This window comes from Pecten maximus, chromosome 1 (assembly GCF_902652985.1).
Source record: "Pecten maximus chromosome 1, xPecMax1.1, whole genome shotgun sequence".
Classification (NCBI taxonomy): Eukaryota; Metazoa; Mollusca; class Bivalvia; order Pectinida; family Pectinidae; genus Pecten; species Pecten maximus.
Window position 1 is genome coordinate 24,469,644 of NC_047015.1, and position 21,286 is coordinate 24,490,929.

Consider the following 21,286-nt stretch of genomic DNA (forward strand, 5'->3'; position numbering starts at 1 on the left):
GTACATCATAGGTACATCTCACCTTACCTGTGTACATCACAGGTTCATACTTTTACCTGTGTACATTTCAGGTACATCTGTTTTCCTGTGTACATTTCAGGAACATTTGTTTAGCATGTTTACATCAAATGTAAATCTAATTGCCTGTATACATCTCAGGTACATATGTTATTACACGGGTACATCTCTGTTTATCTATATTTATTAGCCCACCATCATCAGATGGTGGGCTATTCAAATCGCCCTGCGTCCGTGGTCCGTGGTCCGTCCCTCCGTCCGTCCCTCCGTCCGTAAACAATTCTTGTTATCGCTATTTCTGAGAAAGTACAGAAGGGATCTTTCTCAAATTTCATATGTAGGTTCCCCTTGGTGCCTAGTTATGCATATTGCGTTTTGAGACCAATCTGAAAACAACATGGCCGACAGGCAGCCATCTTGGATTTTGACAATTGAAGTTTGTTATCGCTATTTCTGAGAAAGTACTGAATGGATCTTTCTCAAATTTCATATGAAGGTTCCCCTTGGTGCTTAGTTATGCATATTGCATTTTGAGACCAATCGGAAAACAACATGGCCGACAGGCAGCCATCTTGGATTTTGACAATTGAAGTTTGTTATCGCTATTTCTGAGAAAGTACTGAAGGGATCTTTCTGAAATTTCATATGTAAGTTCCCCTTGGTGCTTAGTTATGCATATCGCGATTTGAGAGCAATCGGAAAACAACATGGCCGACAGGCAGCCATCTTGGATTTTGACAATTGAAGTTTGTTATCACTATTTCTGAGAAAGTGCTGAATGGATCTTTTTGAAATTTCATATGTAGGTTTCCCTTGGTGCCTAGTTATGCATATTGCATTTTGAGACCAATCTGAAAACAACATGGCTGACAGGCAGCCATCTTGGATTTTGACAATTGAAGTTTGTTATCGCTATTTCCGAGAAATGTACTGAGTGGATCTTTTTGAAATTTCATATGTAGGTTTCCCTTGGTGCCTAGTTATGCATATTGCGTTTTGAGAGCAATCTGAAAACAACATGGCTGACAGGCAGCCATCTTGGATTTTGACAATTTAAGTTTGTTATCACTATTTCTGAGAAAGTACTGAATGGATCTTTCTGAAATTTCATATGTAGGTTTCCCTTGGTGCGTAGTTATGCATATTGCGTTTTGAGACCAATCAGAAAACAACATGGCCGACAGGCAGCCATCTTGGATTTTGACAATTGAAGTTTGTTATCACTATTTCTGAGAAAGTACTGAATGGATCTTTCTGAAATTTCATATGTAAGTTTCCCTTGGTGCCTTGTTATGCATATTGCGTTTTGAGACCAATCTGAAAACAACATGGCCGACAGGCAGCCATCTTGGATTTTGACAATTGAAGTTTGTTATCTCTATTTCTGAGAGAGTATTTAAGGGATCTTTCTCAAATTTCATATGTAAGTTTCCCTTGGTGCCTAGTTATGCATATTGCATTTTTAGACCAATCTGAAAATAACATGGCCGACAGGCAGCCATCTTGGATTTTGACAATTGAAGTTTGTTATCGCTATTTCTCAGAATGCACTGAAGAGATCTTTCTCAAATTTCATATGGAGGTTCTCCTTGATGCCTAGTTATGCTTATTGCATTTTGAGATCAATTGGAAAACAATATGGCCGACAGACCGCCATCTTGGATTTTGACAATTGAAGTTTGTTATCTCTATTTCTTAAAGTACTGAATGGATCTTTCTCAAATTTCATAAGTAGGTTCGCCTTGGTCCCTTGTATTGCATTTTTGGACCAGTCTGTCCTGAAAACAACCTGGCAAACAAACAGCCATTATCGTTAAATCTCAAATTTCTTATATAGCTAGGATTCCCTTGTTTGAAAAGTACTGGAGGGATGTCTCAATTTGCACAGATTAGTAAAATGAAGGGAAAAGTAGAGAAAAGATCAATCTGACATGGAACCTATGAAGATCATTCAATGGTGGGCGCCAAGATCCCTCTGGGATCTCTTGTTATGGGTACATCTGTGTTTATCTGTATTTATTATATGGGTACATCTCTGTTTATCTGTATCTATTATGGGTACATATCTATTTATCTGTATTCATTATGGGTACATCTCTATTTATCTGTATTTATTAATGGTGCATCTCTGTTTATCTGTATTTATTATGGGTACATCTCTGTTTATCTGTATTTATTATAGGTACATCTCTGTTTATCTGTGTTTATTATGGATACATCTCTGTTTATCTGTATCAATTATGGATACATCTCTGTTTATCTGTATCTATTATGGATACATCTCTACTTATCTGTATTTATTAAGGGTACATCTCTGTTTATCTGTATTTATTATAGGTACATCTCTGTTTATCTGTGTTTATTATGGGTACATCTCTGTTTATCTGTATTTATTATAGGTACATCTCTGTTTATCTGTGTTTATTATGGATACATCTCTACTTATCTGTATTTATTAATGGTGCATCTCTGTTTATCTGTATTTATTATGGGTACATCTCTGTTTATCTGTATTTATTATAGGTACATCTCTGTTTATCTGTGTTTATTATGGATACATCTCTGTTTATCTGTATCAATTATGGATACATCTCTGTTTATCTGTATCTATTATGGATACATCTCTACTTATCTGTATTTATTATGGATACATCTCTGTTTATCTGTATTTATTATGGGTACATATTTGTTATCTCTTTATTGCACAAATATATCTGTTAACATTATTTCAACACTGGACCATGTAAACATTTACTTGACTCGATCACTTACACAAATGGTTTGACATATTATATAACCAAGTGATTGAAGTTATTGGAAGCAATATCATATATCATATTCAGAAGGGTTAAGGTTAAAAAGGGAAAAATAACAAGTTCAAAGTAAGAACTGACCAGGGGACAAGTTCAGAGTAAGGATGAACCAGGGGACAAGTTCAGAGTAAGAACTGACCAGGGGACAAGTTCAGAGTAAGGATGGACCAGGGGATAAGTTCAAAGTAAGGACCAATCAGGGGACAAGTTCAGAGTAAGAACTGACCAGGGGACAAGTTCAGAGTAAGGATGGACCAGGGGACTAGTTCAAAGTAAGGAACTGTACCAGGGAGACAAGTTCAGAGTAAGATGGACCAGGGGACTAGTTCAAAGTAAGGATGGACCAGGGGACTAGTTCAGGTAAGGATGGACCAGGGGACAAGTTCAAAGTAAGGATGGACCAGGGGACTAGTTCAAAGTAAGAACTGACCAGGGGACAAGTTCAGAGTAAGGATGGACTAGGGGACAAGTTCAGAGTAAGGACCGGTCAGGGGACAAGTTCAGAGTAAGGATGGACCAGGGGACAAGTTCAAAGTAAGGTTGGACCAGGGGACAAGTTCAAAGTAAGGATGGACCAGGGGACAAGTTCAAAGTAAGGATGGACCAGGGGACAAGTTCAAAGTAAGGATGGACCAGGGGACAAGTTCAGAGTAAGGATGGACCAGGGGACTAGTTCAAAGTAAGAACTGACCAGGAGACAAGTTCAGAGTAAGGATGGACTAGGGGACAAGTTCAGAGTAAGGACCGGCCAGGGGACAAGTTCAGAGTAAGGTTGGACCAGGAGACAAGTTCAGAGTAAGGATGGACCAGGGGACAAGTTCAAAGTAAGGATGGACCAGGGGACAAGTTCAAAGTAAGGATGGACCAGGGGACAAGTTCAAAGTAAGGATGGACCAGGGGACAAGTTCAAAGTAAGGATGGACCAGGGGACAAGTTCAGAGTAAGGATGGACCAGGGGACAAGTTCAAAGTAAGGATGGTCCAGGGGATAAATTCAAAGTAAGGATGGACCAGGGGACTAGTTCAAAGTAAGAACTGACCAGGGGACAAGTTCAGAGTAAGGATGGACTAGGGGACAAGTTCAGAGTAAGGACCGGCCAGGGGACAAGTTCAGAGTAAGGACCGGCCAGGGGGACAAGTTCAGTAGGAGAGTAGGAAATTCTCAGTGGGAGAGTAGGATTTACTCAGTGGGAGAGTAGGAAATACTCAGTAGGAGAGTAGGAATTACTCAGTAGGATATTAGGAATTACTCAGTAGGAGAGTAGGAATTACTCAGTGGGAGAGTAGGAATTACTTAGTGGAGAGTAGGAATTACTCAGTGGGATATTAGGAATTACTCAGTAGGAGAGTAGGAAATACTCAGTGGGAGAGTAGGAATTACTCAGTAGGAGAGTAGGAATTACTCAGTAGGATATTAGGAATTACTCAGTAGGAGAGTAGGAATTACTCAGTGGAGAGTAGGAATTACTTAGTGGAGAGTAGGAATTACTCAGTGGGATATTAGGAATTACTCAGTAGGAGAGTAGGAATTACTCAGTAGGATATTAGGAATTACTCAGTAGGAGAGTAGGAATTACTCAGTGGGAGAGTAGGAATTACTCAGTGGGAGAGTAGGAATTACTCAGTGGGAGAGTAGGAATTACTCAGTGGGAGAGTAGGAAATTCTCAGTGGGAGAGTAGGAATTACTCAGTGGGAGAGTAGGAAATACTCAGTAGGAGAGTAGGGATTACTCAGTGGGAGGGTAGGAATTACTCAGTGGGAGGGTAGGAATTATTCAGTGGGAGAGTTGGAATTACTCAGTGGGAAAGTAGGAAATACTCAGTGGGATATTAGGAATTACTCAGTGAGAGAGTAGGACTTACTCAGTGGGAGAGTAGGGATTACTCAGTAGGATATTAGGAATTACTCAGTAGGAGAGTAGGAAATACTCAGTGGGAGAGTAGGAATTACTTAGTGGGAATACTGACTTAATAAATTGAGCATTAAAAATCTCAGGATAAAAATCATATGATTCATTTAGAATAAACAACATAGAAAAAATCAGTGTTTGAAATAATATATTAATTGTAAAAGTAAGCAATAGCAATTCAAAGAATCTGTAGTGGTGTAGATCGTAGTGATTTATTGTTTGGAAAGAAATGTCAAGCTTGAATATTTAATCCAAATAAGAAATAACAATAACACATCATTGTATGAATTCCATTTACATGCTTCTGTTATAAGTTTTCTCACAGTTGCTGAAAGCCTTCAAATCAACAAGGCACTATAGCCATTTGATTACTGGTAATAATGGACTCTATAGACACAGGAAATCAAGTTTATTACTGACCAAGCTGAATGTTATGTGAGCCGCTGGAGAAAGGTGGGAATGGTGGATTATTTGTGTATCATTAATATGAATGGTGTCAGTGCTAGGTGGTACAGGATGAGGCCGGGTGTCAGATATTCACATCTATCACGCTCCTATGACAGGCTGTTTGTTCAGTCTGTTTGATCCAAGATTTTGGTAACAAAGTCTTGTTATATGTCAATATTACCACAGTTATTGGGGGTATCAAACCCTGTAACACAAATATTTGTGTTAAGGTTACACCTGGCTGACTGACAAATACTTGGTTAATTATGTCCTTCCTCCAGACCCTATTGTCCTACGCATGTTGTTTGATAGTGGTAAGGGCCTTTGGTACCTTAGTGATAGAGATCACTCAGCAACCTTCTATAGGTAAATCTCTCTAATTCTCATCTCATAGAAAATATATTAACCTCTCAAATCTCAATAAATTACAACACAGTCAACTAATCAGAGATAACTCAGAGTTTAGAAATATCTGATGATATACGCAATACAGCTAATACTCAGGATCAAACAATGACATATGATTATAAGTGACTTTATGATATACCCAACTCTATATAGATCTTCACTAGATATTAGGTTTGTACTCCAATGACTCTCTGTAAGGAGTATGATTTTACATGTACTCAACTCTATATAGATCTTCACTAGATGTTAGGTTGGTACTCCAAAGACTCCCTGTAAGGAGTATGATTTTACAGGTACTCAACTCTATATAGATCTTCACTAGATGTTAGGTTGGTACTCCAATGACTCCCTGTAAGGAGTATGATTTTACAGGTACTCAACTCTATATAGATCTTCACTAGATGTTAGGTTGATACTCCAATGACTCCCTGTAAGGAGTATGATTTTACACGTACTCAACTCTATATAGATCTTCACTAGATGTTAGGTTGGTACTCCAATGACTCTCTGTAAGGAGTATGATTTTACATGTACTCAACTCTATATAGATCTTCACTAGTTGTTAGGTCGGTACTCCAATTGACTTCCTGTAAGGAGTATGAATTTACATGTACTCAACTCTATATAGATCTTCACTAGATGTTAGGTCGGTACTCCAATGACTTCCTGTAAGGAGTATGATTTTACAGGTACTCAACATTATATAGATCTTCACTAGATGTTAGGTTGGTACTCCAATGACTCCCTGTTAAGGAGTATGATGTTACATGTACTAGGTTTGTACTCCAATGACTCCCTGTAAGGAATATGATTTTACACGTACTCAACTCTATATAGATCTTCACTAGATGTTAGGTTGGTACTCCAATGACTCCCTGAAAGGAGTATGATGTTACATGTACTAGGTTTGTACTCCAATGACTCCCTGTAAGGAGTATGATTTTACACGTACTCAACTCTATATAGATCTTCACTAGATGTTAGGTTGGTACTCCAATGACTTCCTGTAAGGAGTATGATTTTACACGTACTCAACTCTATATAGATCTTCACTAGATGTTAGGTTGGTACTCCAATGACTCCCTGAAAGGAGTATGATGTTACATGTACTAGGTTTGTACTCCAATGACTCACTGTAAGGAGTATGATTTTACACGTACTCAACTCTATATAGATCTTCACTAGATGTTAGGTTGGTACTCCAAAGACTCCCTGTAAGGAGTATGATTTTACACGTACTCAACTCTATATAGATCTTCACTAGTTGTTAGGTCGGTACTCCATTGACTTCCTGTAAGGAGTATGAATTTACATGTACTCAACTCTATATAGATCTTCACTAGATGTTAGGTTGGTACTCCAAAGACTCCCTGTAAGGAGTATGATTTTACAGGTACTCAACTCTATATAGATCTTCACTAGATGTTAGGTTGGTACTCCAATGACTCCCTGTAAGGAGTATGATGTTACATGTACTAGGTTTGTACTCCAATAACTCCCTGTAAGGAGTATGATGTTACACGTACTAGGTTGGTACTCCAATGACTCCCTGTAAGAGTATGATGTTACATGTACTAGGTTTGTACTCCAATGACTCCCTGTAAGGAGCATGATTTTACAGGTACTCAACTCTATATAGATCTTCACTAGATGTTAGGTTGATACTCCAATGACTCCCTGTAAGGAGTATGATTTTACACGTACTCAACTCTATATAGATCTTCACTAGATGTTAGGTTGGTACTCCAATGACTCCCTGTAAGGAGTATGATTTTACAGGTACTCAACTCTATATAGATCTTCACTAGTTGTTAGGTCGGTACTCCATTGACTTCCTGTAAGGAGTATGAATTTACATGTACTCAACTCTATATAGATCTTCACTAGATGTTAGGTTGGTACTCCAAAGACTCCCTGTAAGGAGTATGATTTTACATGTACTCAACTCTATATAGATCTTCACTAGATGTTAGGTTGGTACTCCAATGACTCCCTGTAAGGAGTATGATTAGGTACTCACTCTATAGATCTACTAGGTTTGTACTCCAATGACTCCCTGTAAGGAGTATGATGTTACACGTACTAGGTTGGTACTCCAATGACTCCCTGTAAGAGTATGATGTTACATGTACTAGGTTTGTACTCCAATGACTCCCTGTAAGGAGTATGATTTTACAGGTACTCAACTCTATATAGATCTTCACTAGATGTTAGGTTGATACTCCAATGACTCCCTGTAAGGAGTATGATTTTACACGTACTCAACTCTATATAGATCTTCACTAGATGTTAGGTTGGTACTCCAATGACTCCCTGTAAGGAGTATGATTTTACAGGTACTCAACTCTATATAGATCTTCACTAGTGTTAGGTCGGTACTCCATTGACTTCCTGTAAGGAGTATGAATTTACATGTACTCAACTCTATATAGATCTTCACTAGATGTTAGGTTGGTACTCCAAAGACTCCCTGTAAGGAGTATGATTTTACAGGTACTCAACTCTATATAGATCTTCACTAGATGTTAGGTTGGTACTCCAATGACTCCCTGTAAGGAGTATGATGTTACATGTACTAGGTTGGTACTCCAATGACTCCCTGTAAGGAGTATGATGTTACACGTACTAGGTTGGTACTCCAATGACTCCCTGTAAGGAGTATGATTTTACATGTACTCAACATTATATAGATCTTCACTAGATGTAAGGTTGGTACTCCAATGACTCCCTGTAAGGAGTATGATGTTACACGTACTCAACTCTATATAGATCTTCACTAGATGTTAGGTTTGTACTCCAATGACTCCCTGTAAGGAGTATGATGTTACACGTACTAGGTTGGTACTCCAATGACTCCCTGTAAGAGTATGATGTTACATGTACTAGGTTTGTACTCCAATGACTCCCTGTAAGGAGTATGATTTTACAGGTACTCAACTCTATATAGATCTTCACTAGATGTTAGGTTGATACTCCAATGACTCCCTGTAAGGAGTATGATTTTACACGTACTCAACTCTATATAGATCTTCACTAGATGTTAGGTTGGTACTCCAATGACTCCCTGTAAGGAGTATGATTTTACACGTACTCAACTCTATATAGATCTTCACTAGTTGTTAGGTCGGTACTCCATTGACTTCCTGTAAGGAGTATGAATTTACATGTACTCAACTCTATATAGATCTTCACTAGATGTTAGGTTGGTACTCCAAAGACTCCCTGTAAGGAGTATGATTTTACAGGTACTCAACTCTATATAGATCTTCACTAGATGTTAGGTTGGTACTCCAATGACTCCCTGTTAAGGAGTACGAAGTTACATGTACTAGGTTTGTACTCCAATGACTCCCTGTAAGGAGTATGATGTTACACGTACTAGGTTGGTACTCCAATGACTCCCTGTAAGGAGTATGATGTTACATGTACTAGGTTTGTACTCCAATGACTCCCTGTAAGGAGTATGATTTTACACGTACTCAACTCTATATAGATCTTCACTAGATGTTAGGTTGGTACTCCAATGACTTCCTGTAAGGAGTATGATTTTACACGTACTCAACTCTATGTAGATCTTCACTAGATGTTAGGTTGGTACTCCAATGACTCCCTGAAAGGAGTATGATGTTACATGTACTAGGTTTGTACTCCAATGACTCACTGTAAGGAGTATGATTTTACACGTACTCAACTCTATATAGATCTTCACTAGATGTTAGGTCGGTACTCCAATGACTCCCTGTATGGAGTATGATGTTACATGTACTCAACTCTATATAGATCTTCACTAGATGTTAGGTTGGTACTCCAATGACTCCCTGTATGGAGTATGATGTTACATGTACTAGGTTGGTACTCCAATGACTCCCTGTATGGAGTATGATGTTACACGTACTAGGTTGGTACTCCAATGACTCCCTGTTAAGGAATATGATGTTACACATACTCAACTCTATATAGATCTTCACTAGATGTTAGGTTGGTACTCCAATGACTCCCTGTTTGGAGTATGATGTTACACGTACTAGGTTGGTACTCCAATGACTCCCTGTATGGAGTATTATGTTACATGTACTAGGTTGGTACTCCAATGACTCCCTGTATGGAGTATGATGTTACACGTACTAGGTTGGTACTCCAATGACTCCCTGTTAAGGAGTATTATTTACGTAAAACTTACATTGTTTATATTGAACTTATCGTTGTTGATAAGGAACTAAGGAAATAAATACAACAAAATAAGTCCATGAATATAAATAAGTCCATGAATATAAATAAGTCCATGAATATAAATAAGTAGATGAATATAAACAATTTGTACCACAAAACTTAAGAGCTGGAAACTATAAAATAGGTACCTACAAACATTTCATGTTACTATACCTATACATGATGGGGTAGATAGATAACTGAGGTGTCTGAATAAAGGAAATAATAGATATTGTCTTCATCCAGAGGTCAGGTATCTGTGTAGTCAAAATCATATTTTCATCAAGAGTAGGTATCTGTGTAATCAAAATCATATTTTCAGCCAGAGAAGGTATATGTGTTGTTAATATTTACTTTCATCAAGAGAAGGTATCCCTGTTGTCAATATTTTACCCTCACCCAGAGAAGGTATTCATGTGGTCAATATTTTACCATCATCCAGAGAAGGTATTCATGTGGTCAATATTTTACCCTCACCAAGAGAAGGTATTCATGTTGTCAATATTTTACCATCATCCAGAGAAGGTATTCATGTTGTCAATATTTTACCATCATCCAGAGAAGGTATTCATGTTGTCAATATTTTACCCTCACCCAGAGAAGGTATTCATGTTGTCAATATTTTACCCTCACCCAGAGAAGGTATTCATGTTGTCAATATTTTACCCTGAGGTATCATCTAGCACTGACAATACTTGTTACCACTTACAACTGGTGTTGATATAATCCAATAGATAGGTGTGAAAAGTGTATACTTACCATTGAAGGGAGTGTGAACAAGGACATCTCCTCGTCATGGCCACTTGACAACAATGACCAGGAACCATACACGATCCACAAACATGTGGAAGAGATTTGTTTGGGTTAATCTTTACTTGTTGCACTTTCTTATAATGTTGACGATTGGTTAATCACAGCGAAGTAGCCAGCCGTGAAATCCGCTGGTCAAATACACAAACTTGAAGCGGTCAATGTTTGTACTTAGTATTTATAAAAATCTCAACATTGTTTTTCTCCTGTTCACAAACATTGGTAGTAAAGTGACCTCTCTAATGCCTGTTGATCCTAATTACATGTCATCCAGCCAGCAAACGAAACTCTATCTAGGGACACACAGGTAAGGTGTCCTAGCTAGTCATTTAAACTGACCGTTTTAACAGGATTAAAACTGGCCTTTACAATCACGGTAGAAAGATATCTGGATTCCAATGCTATAGTTGACCCATTGGCTATGTAAAGGGCAGTTTTTCTGTTTGACTAAGTCAAGTTAGGGCAGTATCAGCAGTGGTCATCACAAACTCTTAATATAAATGTCTGTAAATACACAACGCTCAGTAAAGTATGGCATTTAAAACTAATGTTATGTTTGAAATCCAGAGATTTTATCATAAAGAACTGATTGAAGAAGTGACTTTTAGTTTTACAGACTAAAGACTGGTTTTTATGTGGCTTTTAGTTGTACAGACTAAAGACTGATTCTTATGTGGCTTTAGTTGTACAGACTAAAGACTGATTCTTATGTGGCTTTAGTTATACAGAATAAATAAAGACTGGTTTAATTATTAAGTCAACTGACTTGTTCCTAGGTGACTTTTATAGACTATAATGTGATTTATACAGACAGATGGGACAATTAAGGATTAAACTGTCTTTTTTTGGTATCTATGGTCGATATAGATGTCAGAGCTTTGCAAACACACGTCATATTCAACATAACTATTTTATCTAAAGTTCAAAAATGGGTTGTCAAAAATTTCTTAACACAAAGCTACCACAAGCAACTTACAGAGATTTTGGAAGTAAATGGAATATAAATCATATGTATACAAAAGGTGTAATTGTTCCAAATAACCTTAAGATCAGATCTTTACAAGACAACTCTCTTCTGTGTCAATGATACTGTGTGTTATTTTATGAATATACTCATTGAATGATGTATAATTCACTACTAGAATCAAATTTCTGGAATCATTGGGTGATTATTGCTCCAGTCTGAGGTAGCCCTTTCTGTTACAGCTGGTGAGATTCTATGGCCCTCTACTTCCTGCTTACATGGTGGCTGTGCTACTACTGGGTCTTATACAACAGCTCTTCATCATTACTAGGGGTAAGTACTCTCCCTGTGGCCAAGTACAACAACATCACTAGGGCCCAGTACTACACCATCACTAGGGCCCAGTACTATACCATCACTAGGGCCCAGTACTACACCATCACTAGGGCCCAGTACTATACCATCACTAGGGCCCAGTACTACACCATCACTAGGGCCCAGTACTACACCATCACTAGGGCCCAGTACTACACCATCTCTAGGGCCCAGTACTACACCATCACTAGGGCCCAGTACTATACCATCACTAGGGCCCAGTACTATACCATCACTAGGGCCCAGTACAACAACATCACTAGGGCCCAGTACTATACCATCACTAGGGCCCAGTACTACACCATCACCGGGGCCCAGTACTACACCATCACCGGGGCCCAGTACTACATCATTACTGGGGCCCAGTACATGTACTACACCATCACTAGGGCCCAGTACTAAACCATCACTAGGGCCCAGTACTATACCATCACTAGGGCCCAGTACTACACCATCACTGGGGCCCAGTACTACACCATCACTGGGGCCCAGTACTACACCATCACTAGGGCCCAGTACTACACCATCACTGGGGCCCAGTACTACCCCAGTACTACCCCAGTACTACACCATCACTGGGGCCCAGTACTACCCCAGTACTACCCCAGTACTACACCATCACTGGGGCCCAGTACTACACCATCTCTAGGGCCCAGTACTACACCATCACTAGGGCCCAGTACTATACCATCACTAGGGCCCAGTACAACAACATCACTAGGGCCCAGTACTATACCATCACTAGGGCCCAGTACTACACCATCACCGGGGCCCAGTACTACATCATTACTGGGGCCCAGTACTACACCATCACTAGGGCCCAGTACTAAACCATCACTAGGGCCCAGTACTATACCATCACTAGGGCCCAGTACTACACCATCACTGGGGCCCAGTACTACACCATCACTGGGGCCCAGTACTACACCATCACTGGGGCCCAGTACTACACCATCACTAGGGCCCAGTACTACACCATCACTGGGGCCCAGTACTACCCCAGTACTACCCCAGTACTACACCATCACTTGGGCCCAGTACTACACCATCACTGGGGCCCAGTACTACACCATCACTAGGGCCCAGTACTACACCATCACTGGGGCCCAGTACTACACCATCACTGGGGCCCAGTACTACACCATCACTGGGGCCCAGTACTATACCATCACTAGGGCCCAGTACTATACCATCACTGGGGCCCAGTACTACACCATCACTGGGGCCCAGTACTACCCCAGTACTACACCATCACTAGGGCCCAGTACTACACCATCACTAGGGCCCAGTACTACACCATCACTAGGGCCCAGTACTACACCATCACTAGGGTCCAGTACTACACCATCACTAGGGCCCAGTACTACACCATCACTACGGCCCAGTACTACACCATCACTAGGGCCCAGTACTATACCATCACTAGGGCCCAGTACTATTCCATCACTAGGGCCCAGTACTACACCATCACTAGGGCCCAGTACTACACCATCACTAGGGCCCAGTACTACACCATCACTAGGGTCCAGTACTACACCATCACTAGGGCCCAGTACTACACCATCACTAGGGCCCAGTACTACACCATCACTAGGGCCCAGTACTACACCATCACTGGGGCCCAGTACTACACCATCACTAGGGCCCAGTACTACACCATCACTAGGGCCCAGTACTACACCATCACTAGGGCCCAGTACTACACCATCACTAGGCCCAGTACTACACCAGTACTACTCCAACAGTTGTACTTCAGTCTGTTTCTAAGACACATCATTGTGTATAGTGTTTTGATTGATGTTTTGTTATTGTTGACACTGTATTGTTACGTTTACTATATGAGTGTTGTCCCAGTACCTAACTTAAAACTTCTTTGTCAATCATGCCATCCTGTATTAAAAAGATGCTGTTTATTTGTGTACAATGGTCAAACCTGTTAATATTGGTTAAACATACAATGGTCAGTCAATGAGAACAAGGTAATCTATAGATTTGAGTAGATTGTTGTCAATAAAGCATTAATAGCATTGCAGTTTGTTGCATACTAAAATACCTGTAAAGTGAGATGGTTTACCTGTGTCGGTTAGTGTCACACAAGTTACCTGTACATTGATCCAGTACAAGGCCAGTGTGGCTACATTGATTGGTGTACCTAGTAACTAACCAGATGAACGAGAGGCCTACTAATTAATCAACTCGATAAAATACCTCTCCCTCCTTCATTGAGTTAATTGATTTTCACCTGTCAGCACGTGTTGGTTTTATCTGTTTAGTCTGTGTTGATTTTATACACAGTTCTTTTATCCATTATTAGTTTCAGATACACCAATGGAAAGGCACCAAACTGATACTTTTAAATTAATGTCTATAATAACCTTAAAAACACTCAATATTTCCTGTATTATCATCAGGTATATGTTGTTCCTTAAACATAATGTGTTAAATTGAGCATACACTACATCTGCTGGCTTTGCAGTGTAATTTTACACACCACTAATCAATACAATTCTGAATGACAATTTATTAAAATATTGGTACAATCAGTTTCAAAAACACAGGCTTTCTGAGTTTCCATTTACAAAAAAAACTCTGACCTGGTTAGATACTCAATTTTTAGGATGATTTTAAAATCCAATTTAATTCTGTTACATTTTTTTGGAAGATTTTGATAAAAACTTTTAAATGTATAAATTGAGGTGCATGTCGAATGTTAAAATTATTGGACCAATTAGCTAGCACTGTGACATTTCTTTGTTGCCATAATAAGGTCCTAGTACCACAGGAAGTATGATTTGGTACAGGATTAAATCATAGGTAATACAAATCAGGAAGACAATAGAGATTTCAAATACTCACAGGTAAATTCCAGGGTCAAAAACATGAACATTTGGTGGATTCTTAGCTCCCCATCATCAGACAAATTGTGTTTTGTCTACATCCATCACAAACAATCCTTGTTTAATCACTATTTCTTGAGAAGTACTGGGAGGATCAGTCTTACACAGAACCAATAAAGATCATTCAATGGTGGGTACCTAGATCCCTCTTGGATCTCTTGTCGACAACAAGAAAACTTTCAAAACTTTGAAAATAACTTCTTTCATTTGGCTCCTTTTTACCTATAGAAAGCATTGGAATGTTTTTAGCATAGATGTCCTTCGCTTGTCTGGTGTTTTCAGATCCCTCATTTCTAAACAAAAGCCTTTGAAATTAATCATCGTTTGATGTTGTGAACTTTCCATTGCCTGCCATCTTCTCAATGAATGTCATCAGCACTGCCGTTCTGTAAGCATGCTGATTGGTTAATTTTCTAATTACAAAATCATGGAATGTGAGGAAGTGCCTTGTTTAGAATTGACCAATAAGGGAAGCAAAAAAAAAAAGCACAGTCATATCATGAAATCAGATGTATTTGCTCATTCCATCAAATTGTTTTTTTTTATCAGAATTTTTAGATCATCTGAGACAAAGTTGGTTAACATTATCAGCATGGAATGACAGTTTGATGGTATGCATATGTTGGGTCTGACTGACCCCCAGGGACTGGTGGGTGGGGCCAAAAGGGTCAAAATAACTGAAATTTCAAAAAACATCTTCTCAGGTAGAATCAAATACTCTTTATAGATGGACTTTCAGGTGCTCTACCAGAATTGTGAATTTGATGACCCCAGGGTCTCGCGTTTACGCCATCGGGAGGGAGTACACTTTACTTTGGGTTATACAAATGTATACGAATTGAAATAACGTTTTTGGCTATTGTTTGCTGAATTTCCATTGGAATTCGCTCTAACTTGGTTCAAATTAGTTGGAAGGGATGACAGTTGCTAATTCTAACCAAGTTAGAATTAATTCCAAAAGAAATCCAACAAATTATTGTCAAAAATGTGATTTCCTTATATGAACTATAGTATAGTAATAATAAGGTTGGGAGTTGAGAAGAAGAAATTTTAGCCTTTTTGGCTCTGCCCATCATCCCCAATGCGTCAGTCTGACCAATATATGTGCATATTGGAAGGCAGTTTGATGGCATGCAAATGTTGCCCATATTGGCCCCTGGAGCTTATTGACCCTTGGGCCTCTTGTTGATAGTTGTTTATTGTCATTTAACATACAAAAGCAGGGAAAGTGACACAGCATAATTCTTATAAAATCTCAACATGCATGGGAAATTGTACGGAATAGTGTGATAATTACCAGGGTATGTATAGGTGATGTCTCTAGTTAGCTAACAGCATTTAACTTCTTTTCCAGATCATATAGTCAAAGAAACAGCTATACAGACACAATGGACCTTTTGTTGTTTAATGGAAGAGCATAATACATAAAACTTGATATGATGTTTCAGACATGAACCTTGATTTGATGTTTCAGATGGAAGTTGCCCGAGTATTCTGGATGCCATAGCTGCCAATGCTCAGCCATTCAAACTAATCCCAGTGGTGATGTTGTTGCTGGGTCTCCTTCAGTCAGTACCTTTTCATTGTGTCCTATACTCAAATACTACATTTATTGTGGTGATGAAAGTTGTTGAAGCAATATATGTGATATGATGATCATTCCATTATACAATAAATCAAGTTTTATAGATATTGTATTGTTGGTTAAGGTTTCAGCATGCATTAAGTACTTTTGAATGATTTTCATGAAAAATGAAAGACTGAGATTTTTTTTCACAACATTTGTGACAAGTTCATAATAAAATACATGCATATCATCATGTTGTTAAGAGTGATCTCCCCTTTATTATAGACACCCAAGTGTACAACCAGTCAGTAGAGTGATGGGCCTACCAGAGTTGGATGTTGTGTTCCTTGATAGTCAGGGTATAAACCTACGCTTCCTGCCCTTACTCCTTTTCTTCATCTCTCAGGGTCTTGTTAACTTTGAGTGCTATTTTGTCTCCAAGGTGTTCACCATCATCAGCACCTTGACCGGTCTCCTGTTATCCAGGTAACAAGTTTTACCTTCACAGAAATCTTATTAGTACCTCATTGTCTCCTACTTGAAGTGAAGTCGGTGGATTTTTATAGGCAGCAGTGTTTATTGTTGATATTCAGAATGTATGATATTCTTCAAATAAGCTATTGGTAATTCAGTAGATTCTCACATACTCTGTGGTTAGTAGATGTATTATGTTGCTTAGAATAAACCCCATGTTCCACTGTTGAGAAGATTATGCCGTACCTAACATCACTATATTATACATTGTATGTATGATTTCTTACTTTGCTTATCTGAAGAATAATGTGTATCTCTAGTAAAAAGCTTTACAAATTACATAACACAAGTCAAGATTATCAAAACATTAAAACATGTAACTTTGGGCATAACTTTTTGTCAGTTAACACTGATAAGGTCTAGTTAAACAACAAGACAAGCAACTTTGTGTTCATATTTAACCTATGAATTATTGTGTATCACTAATTCTATAATTCAGTTCATATTGACTTTCAGATTTTTAGGAAATATTGGGACTTTATGGAGGAAATTAGAGATTTTCCTTGTGGGCTTTGCCATAGTAAGCTCGATCCTCATCTGTAGTTCACTTGGTATCCTGATAATGTATTTTATGATATTTATAAAGGTGAGTACATTTATTGGTATAACACTGTATGTAGTGTCTAGGAGTTTATACAATCCTGAACCTGGGTATAAACACTGTATGTAGTGTCTAGGAGTTTATACAATCCTGAACCTGGGTATAAACACTGTATGTAGTGTCTAGGAGTTTATACAATCCTGAACCTGGGTATAAACACTGTATGTAGTGTCTAGGAGTTTATACAATCCTGAACCTGGGTATAAACACTGTATGTAGTGTCTAGGAGTTTATACAATCCTGAACCAGGGTATAAACACTGTATGTATTGTCTAAGAGTTTATACAATCCTGAACCAGGGTATAAACACTGTATGTAATGTCTAGGAGTTTATACAATCCTGAACCAAGGTATAAACACTGTATGTAATGTCTAGGAGTTTATACAATCCTGAACCAGGGTATAAACACTGTATGTAGTGTCTAGGAGTTTATACAATCCTGAACCAGGGTATAAACACTGTATGTAGTGTCTAGGAGTTTATACAATCCTGAACCAGGGTATAAACACTGTATGTAATGTCTAGGAGTTTATACAATCCTGAACCAGGGTATAAACACTGTATGTAGTGTCTAGGAGTTTATACAATCCTGAACCAGGGTATAAACACTGTATGTAGTGTCTAGGAGTTAATACAATCCTGAACCAGGGTATAAACACTGTATGTAGTGTCTAGGAGTTTATACAATCCTGAACCAGGGTATAAACACTGTATGTAGTGTCTAGGGGTTTATACAATCCTGAACCAGGGTATAAACACTGTATGTAGTGTCTAGGGGTTTATACAATCCTGAACCAGGGTATAAACACTGTATGTAGTGTCTAGGGGTTTATACTATCCTGAACCAGGGTATAAACACTGTATGTATTGTCTAGGAGTTTATACAATCCTGAACCAGGGTATAAACTCTGTATGTAGTGTCTAGGGGTTTATACAATCCTGAACCAGGGTATAAACACTGTATGTAGTGTCTAGGAGTTTATACTATCCTGAACCAGGATATAAACACTGTATGTAGTGTCTCGGAGTTTATACAATCCTGAACCAGGGTATAAACACTGTATGTAGTGTCTAGGGGTTTATACAATCCTGAACCAGGGTATAAACACTGTATGTAGTGTCTAGGAGTTTATACTATCCTGAACCATGATATAGACACTGTATGTAGTGTGTAGCAGTTCATACTATCCTGAACCAAGGTATAAACACTATGTAGTGTGTAGCAGTTCATACAATCCTGAACCAGGGTATCGTTTTTGTTCACTTTTGTAGATTGTATTTTCTTGCATAACTTGAAAATAATATAGGTATTTAAATAACTTTTAAGGTTCTTCATCAGAAAACTTTGATATAAGAAATAATTATCAATGTTCAGATAAATTACCAAGTAAAGTGCTATAGTATTGGCAATGTTAAATGTTCTTATGATAAATGCTTCCTTCTGTACAGCTTCTCACATTGAAATACCAGTCAAGTGAGTCGGCGGCCGAGGTCAGCAGATTCCACTTCTTTTTCTCTGTATACCTATTATGGCTGTGGATGATGATCATTAATATACCAGTTTTAATCACTTGGGCCAAAAACCTCAAGTAAGTGGTTCCCAGTATGTCTAGTCTCATTACCCAGGCCAGAAATATCAAGTAAGTGGTTCTCAGTGTGTCAAGTCTGATTATCTGGGCCAGAAACATCAAGTAAGTGGTTCTCAGTATGTCTAGTCTCATTACCCAGGCCAGAAATATCAAGTAAGTGGTTCTCAGTATGTCTAGTCTCATTACCCAGGCCAGAAATATCTAGTTTAGCAGCCACGTGTCAGATTTTATGATGAAGAACAAAGATCTTGGTAGAAAGACTGATGAATATTTCACCAGACGTAATAGATGGTGTTTAATGTTTATGAGAATGTTATAGTTTATACATGGTGTTGAATTCTTGTGTTTTAAATTACAGATATTCTATTTTACTGTATGGTGATGATAACCTTGTACCAGCAACATTGGGGGTGACAGCCTTAGGAACAATCCTCCTTCTGGATAACCCCCTCCCTCCAAGGTAAAGACAACATCTAGTCCTTTGTACACATAGCAGTGTGGGGTGAGATTTTCGGTATTTAACCAAGTGTACAATTTATGCTATGATGATTTGGTTTCTCATCTGGAGAATATTTGAAATAAAGTATTGTGTATGTTTTATTTCAGTATGAACATATGTATGTTCTCTGATGGCTATGATATTTCATTGGAATATTTTTGTTTTAGGATAAACTGTTGTTCACTGTACTTTGACTATATGATACACTGCGACTGTTTTTGTGTAGTGTTCACTGTACTTTGACTATATGATACACTGCAACTGTTTTTGTGTATTGTTCACTGTACTTTGACTATAATGATACACTGCGACTGTTTTTGTGTTTCAGGATGAGATATTGTTCACTGTACTTTGGCTATATGATACACTGAGACTGTTTTTGTGTAGTGTTCACTGTACTTTGACTATAATGATACACTGTGACTGTTTTTGTGTAGTGTTCACTGTACTTTGACTATATGATACACTGCGACTGTTTTTGTGTATTGTTCACTGTACTTTGACTATAATGATACACTGCGACTGTTTTTGTGTTTCAGGATGAGATATTGTTCACTGTACTTTGGCTATATGATACACTGCGACTGTTTTTGTGTAGTGTTCACTGTACTTTGACTATAATGATACACTGTGACTGTTTTTGTGTTTCAGGATAAGATATTACTCACAATACTTTGACTATAATGATACACTGTGACTGTTTTTGTGTTTCAGGATAAGATATTACTCACAATACTTTGACTATAATGATACACTGTGACTGTTTTTGTGTTTCAGGATGAGATATTACTCACAATACTTTGACTATATGATACACTGTGACTGTTTTTGTGTTTCAGAATAAACTACAGAGCTTGGTACTTTGGTATCTATGGCGGTGCTGTGGTGATGCTACTGTACAGTACTGTGTCGTTGTTCCGTGTACCCTACATCATCGTGTTTACACTGTCCCTCATCGCCACCTGTCAAGCCATTCTGTAGGATAAGCCCACCCAAACAAACCAGTCCCAACAACATCAACCAATAAACAGCCTTGTTACAAATGTATTTTGACCACAACCTGCTATAGTGCTGACCATGGACAAGTTGTTTTTTTAAGATTTTATATCAGGATCACTTGAAAACAGTGAATGATTTTCAAGGATTATATAGTAAGATAAAAAATCTAGCAAATTATGTTTATACTTACATGTTTAATATATTCTGTTACCAAATAAAGAACCATGTCCTGTTCACTATCAGGAATCTACTGTGCTTTGATCTAACTACTGCTTTTATAGTGATGTTGCCATAGTTACCGATATATTATTTGTTCCTGCCAGTAAAGCTTATGTGTTGCCTAGTCACTGATGTATCAGCAATCAAACTAGAAGGTTCAGTGATACAGTTTGTGTAATTGCTACATATGAACATTTAGTCTGTGTTTTTATTGACTATGACACTGTCATCAATCTATAGTTACATCACAGAGCTGTATTAATCTGTATAGTTACGTCACAGGGCTGTATTAATCTGTATAGTTACATCACAGGGCTGTATTAATCTGTATAGTTACATCACAGGGCTGTATTAATCTGTATAGTTACGTCACAGAGCTGTATTAATCTGTATAGTTACGTCACAGAGCTGTATTAATCTGTATAGA

At 38.3% G+C, this 21,286-nt stretch overlaps 1 protein-coding gene across 1 annotated transcript in view; it reads left to right on the top strand.

Annotated features, from left to right (window-relative positions):
• LOC117324417 (GPI inositol-deacylase-like) overlaps nucleotides 1-20,873 on the top strand; it is a 65,743-nt gene extending 44,870 nt beyond the window's left edge. The window contains exons 21-27 of the mRNA XM_033880300.1: nucleotides 11,821-11,911; nucleotides 16,325-16,418; nucleotides 16,703-16,903; nucleotides 17,408-17,537; nucleotides 19,003-19,142; nucleotides 19,501-19,602; nucleotides 20,481-20,873. Coding sequence (XP_033736191.1) covers nucleotides 11,821-11,911; nucleotides 16,325-16,418; nucleotides 16,703-16,903; nucleotides 17,408-17,537; nucleotides 19,003-19,142; nucleotides 19,501-19,602; nucleotides 20,481-20,622 — 900 coding nt within the window. The 3' untranslated portion in view covers nucleotides 20,623-20,873. The remainder of the gene's footprint in view (nucleotides 1-11,820; nucleotides 11,912-16,324; nucleotides 16,419-16,702; nucleotides 16,904-17,407; nucleotides 17,538-19,002; nucleotides 19,143-19,500; nucleotides 19,603-20,480) is intronic.
• Nucleotides 20,874-21,286: the final 413 nt, after the last annotated feature.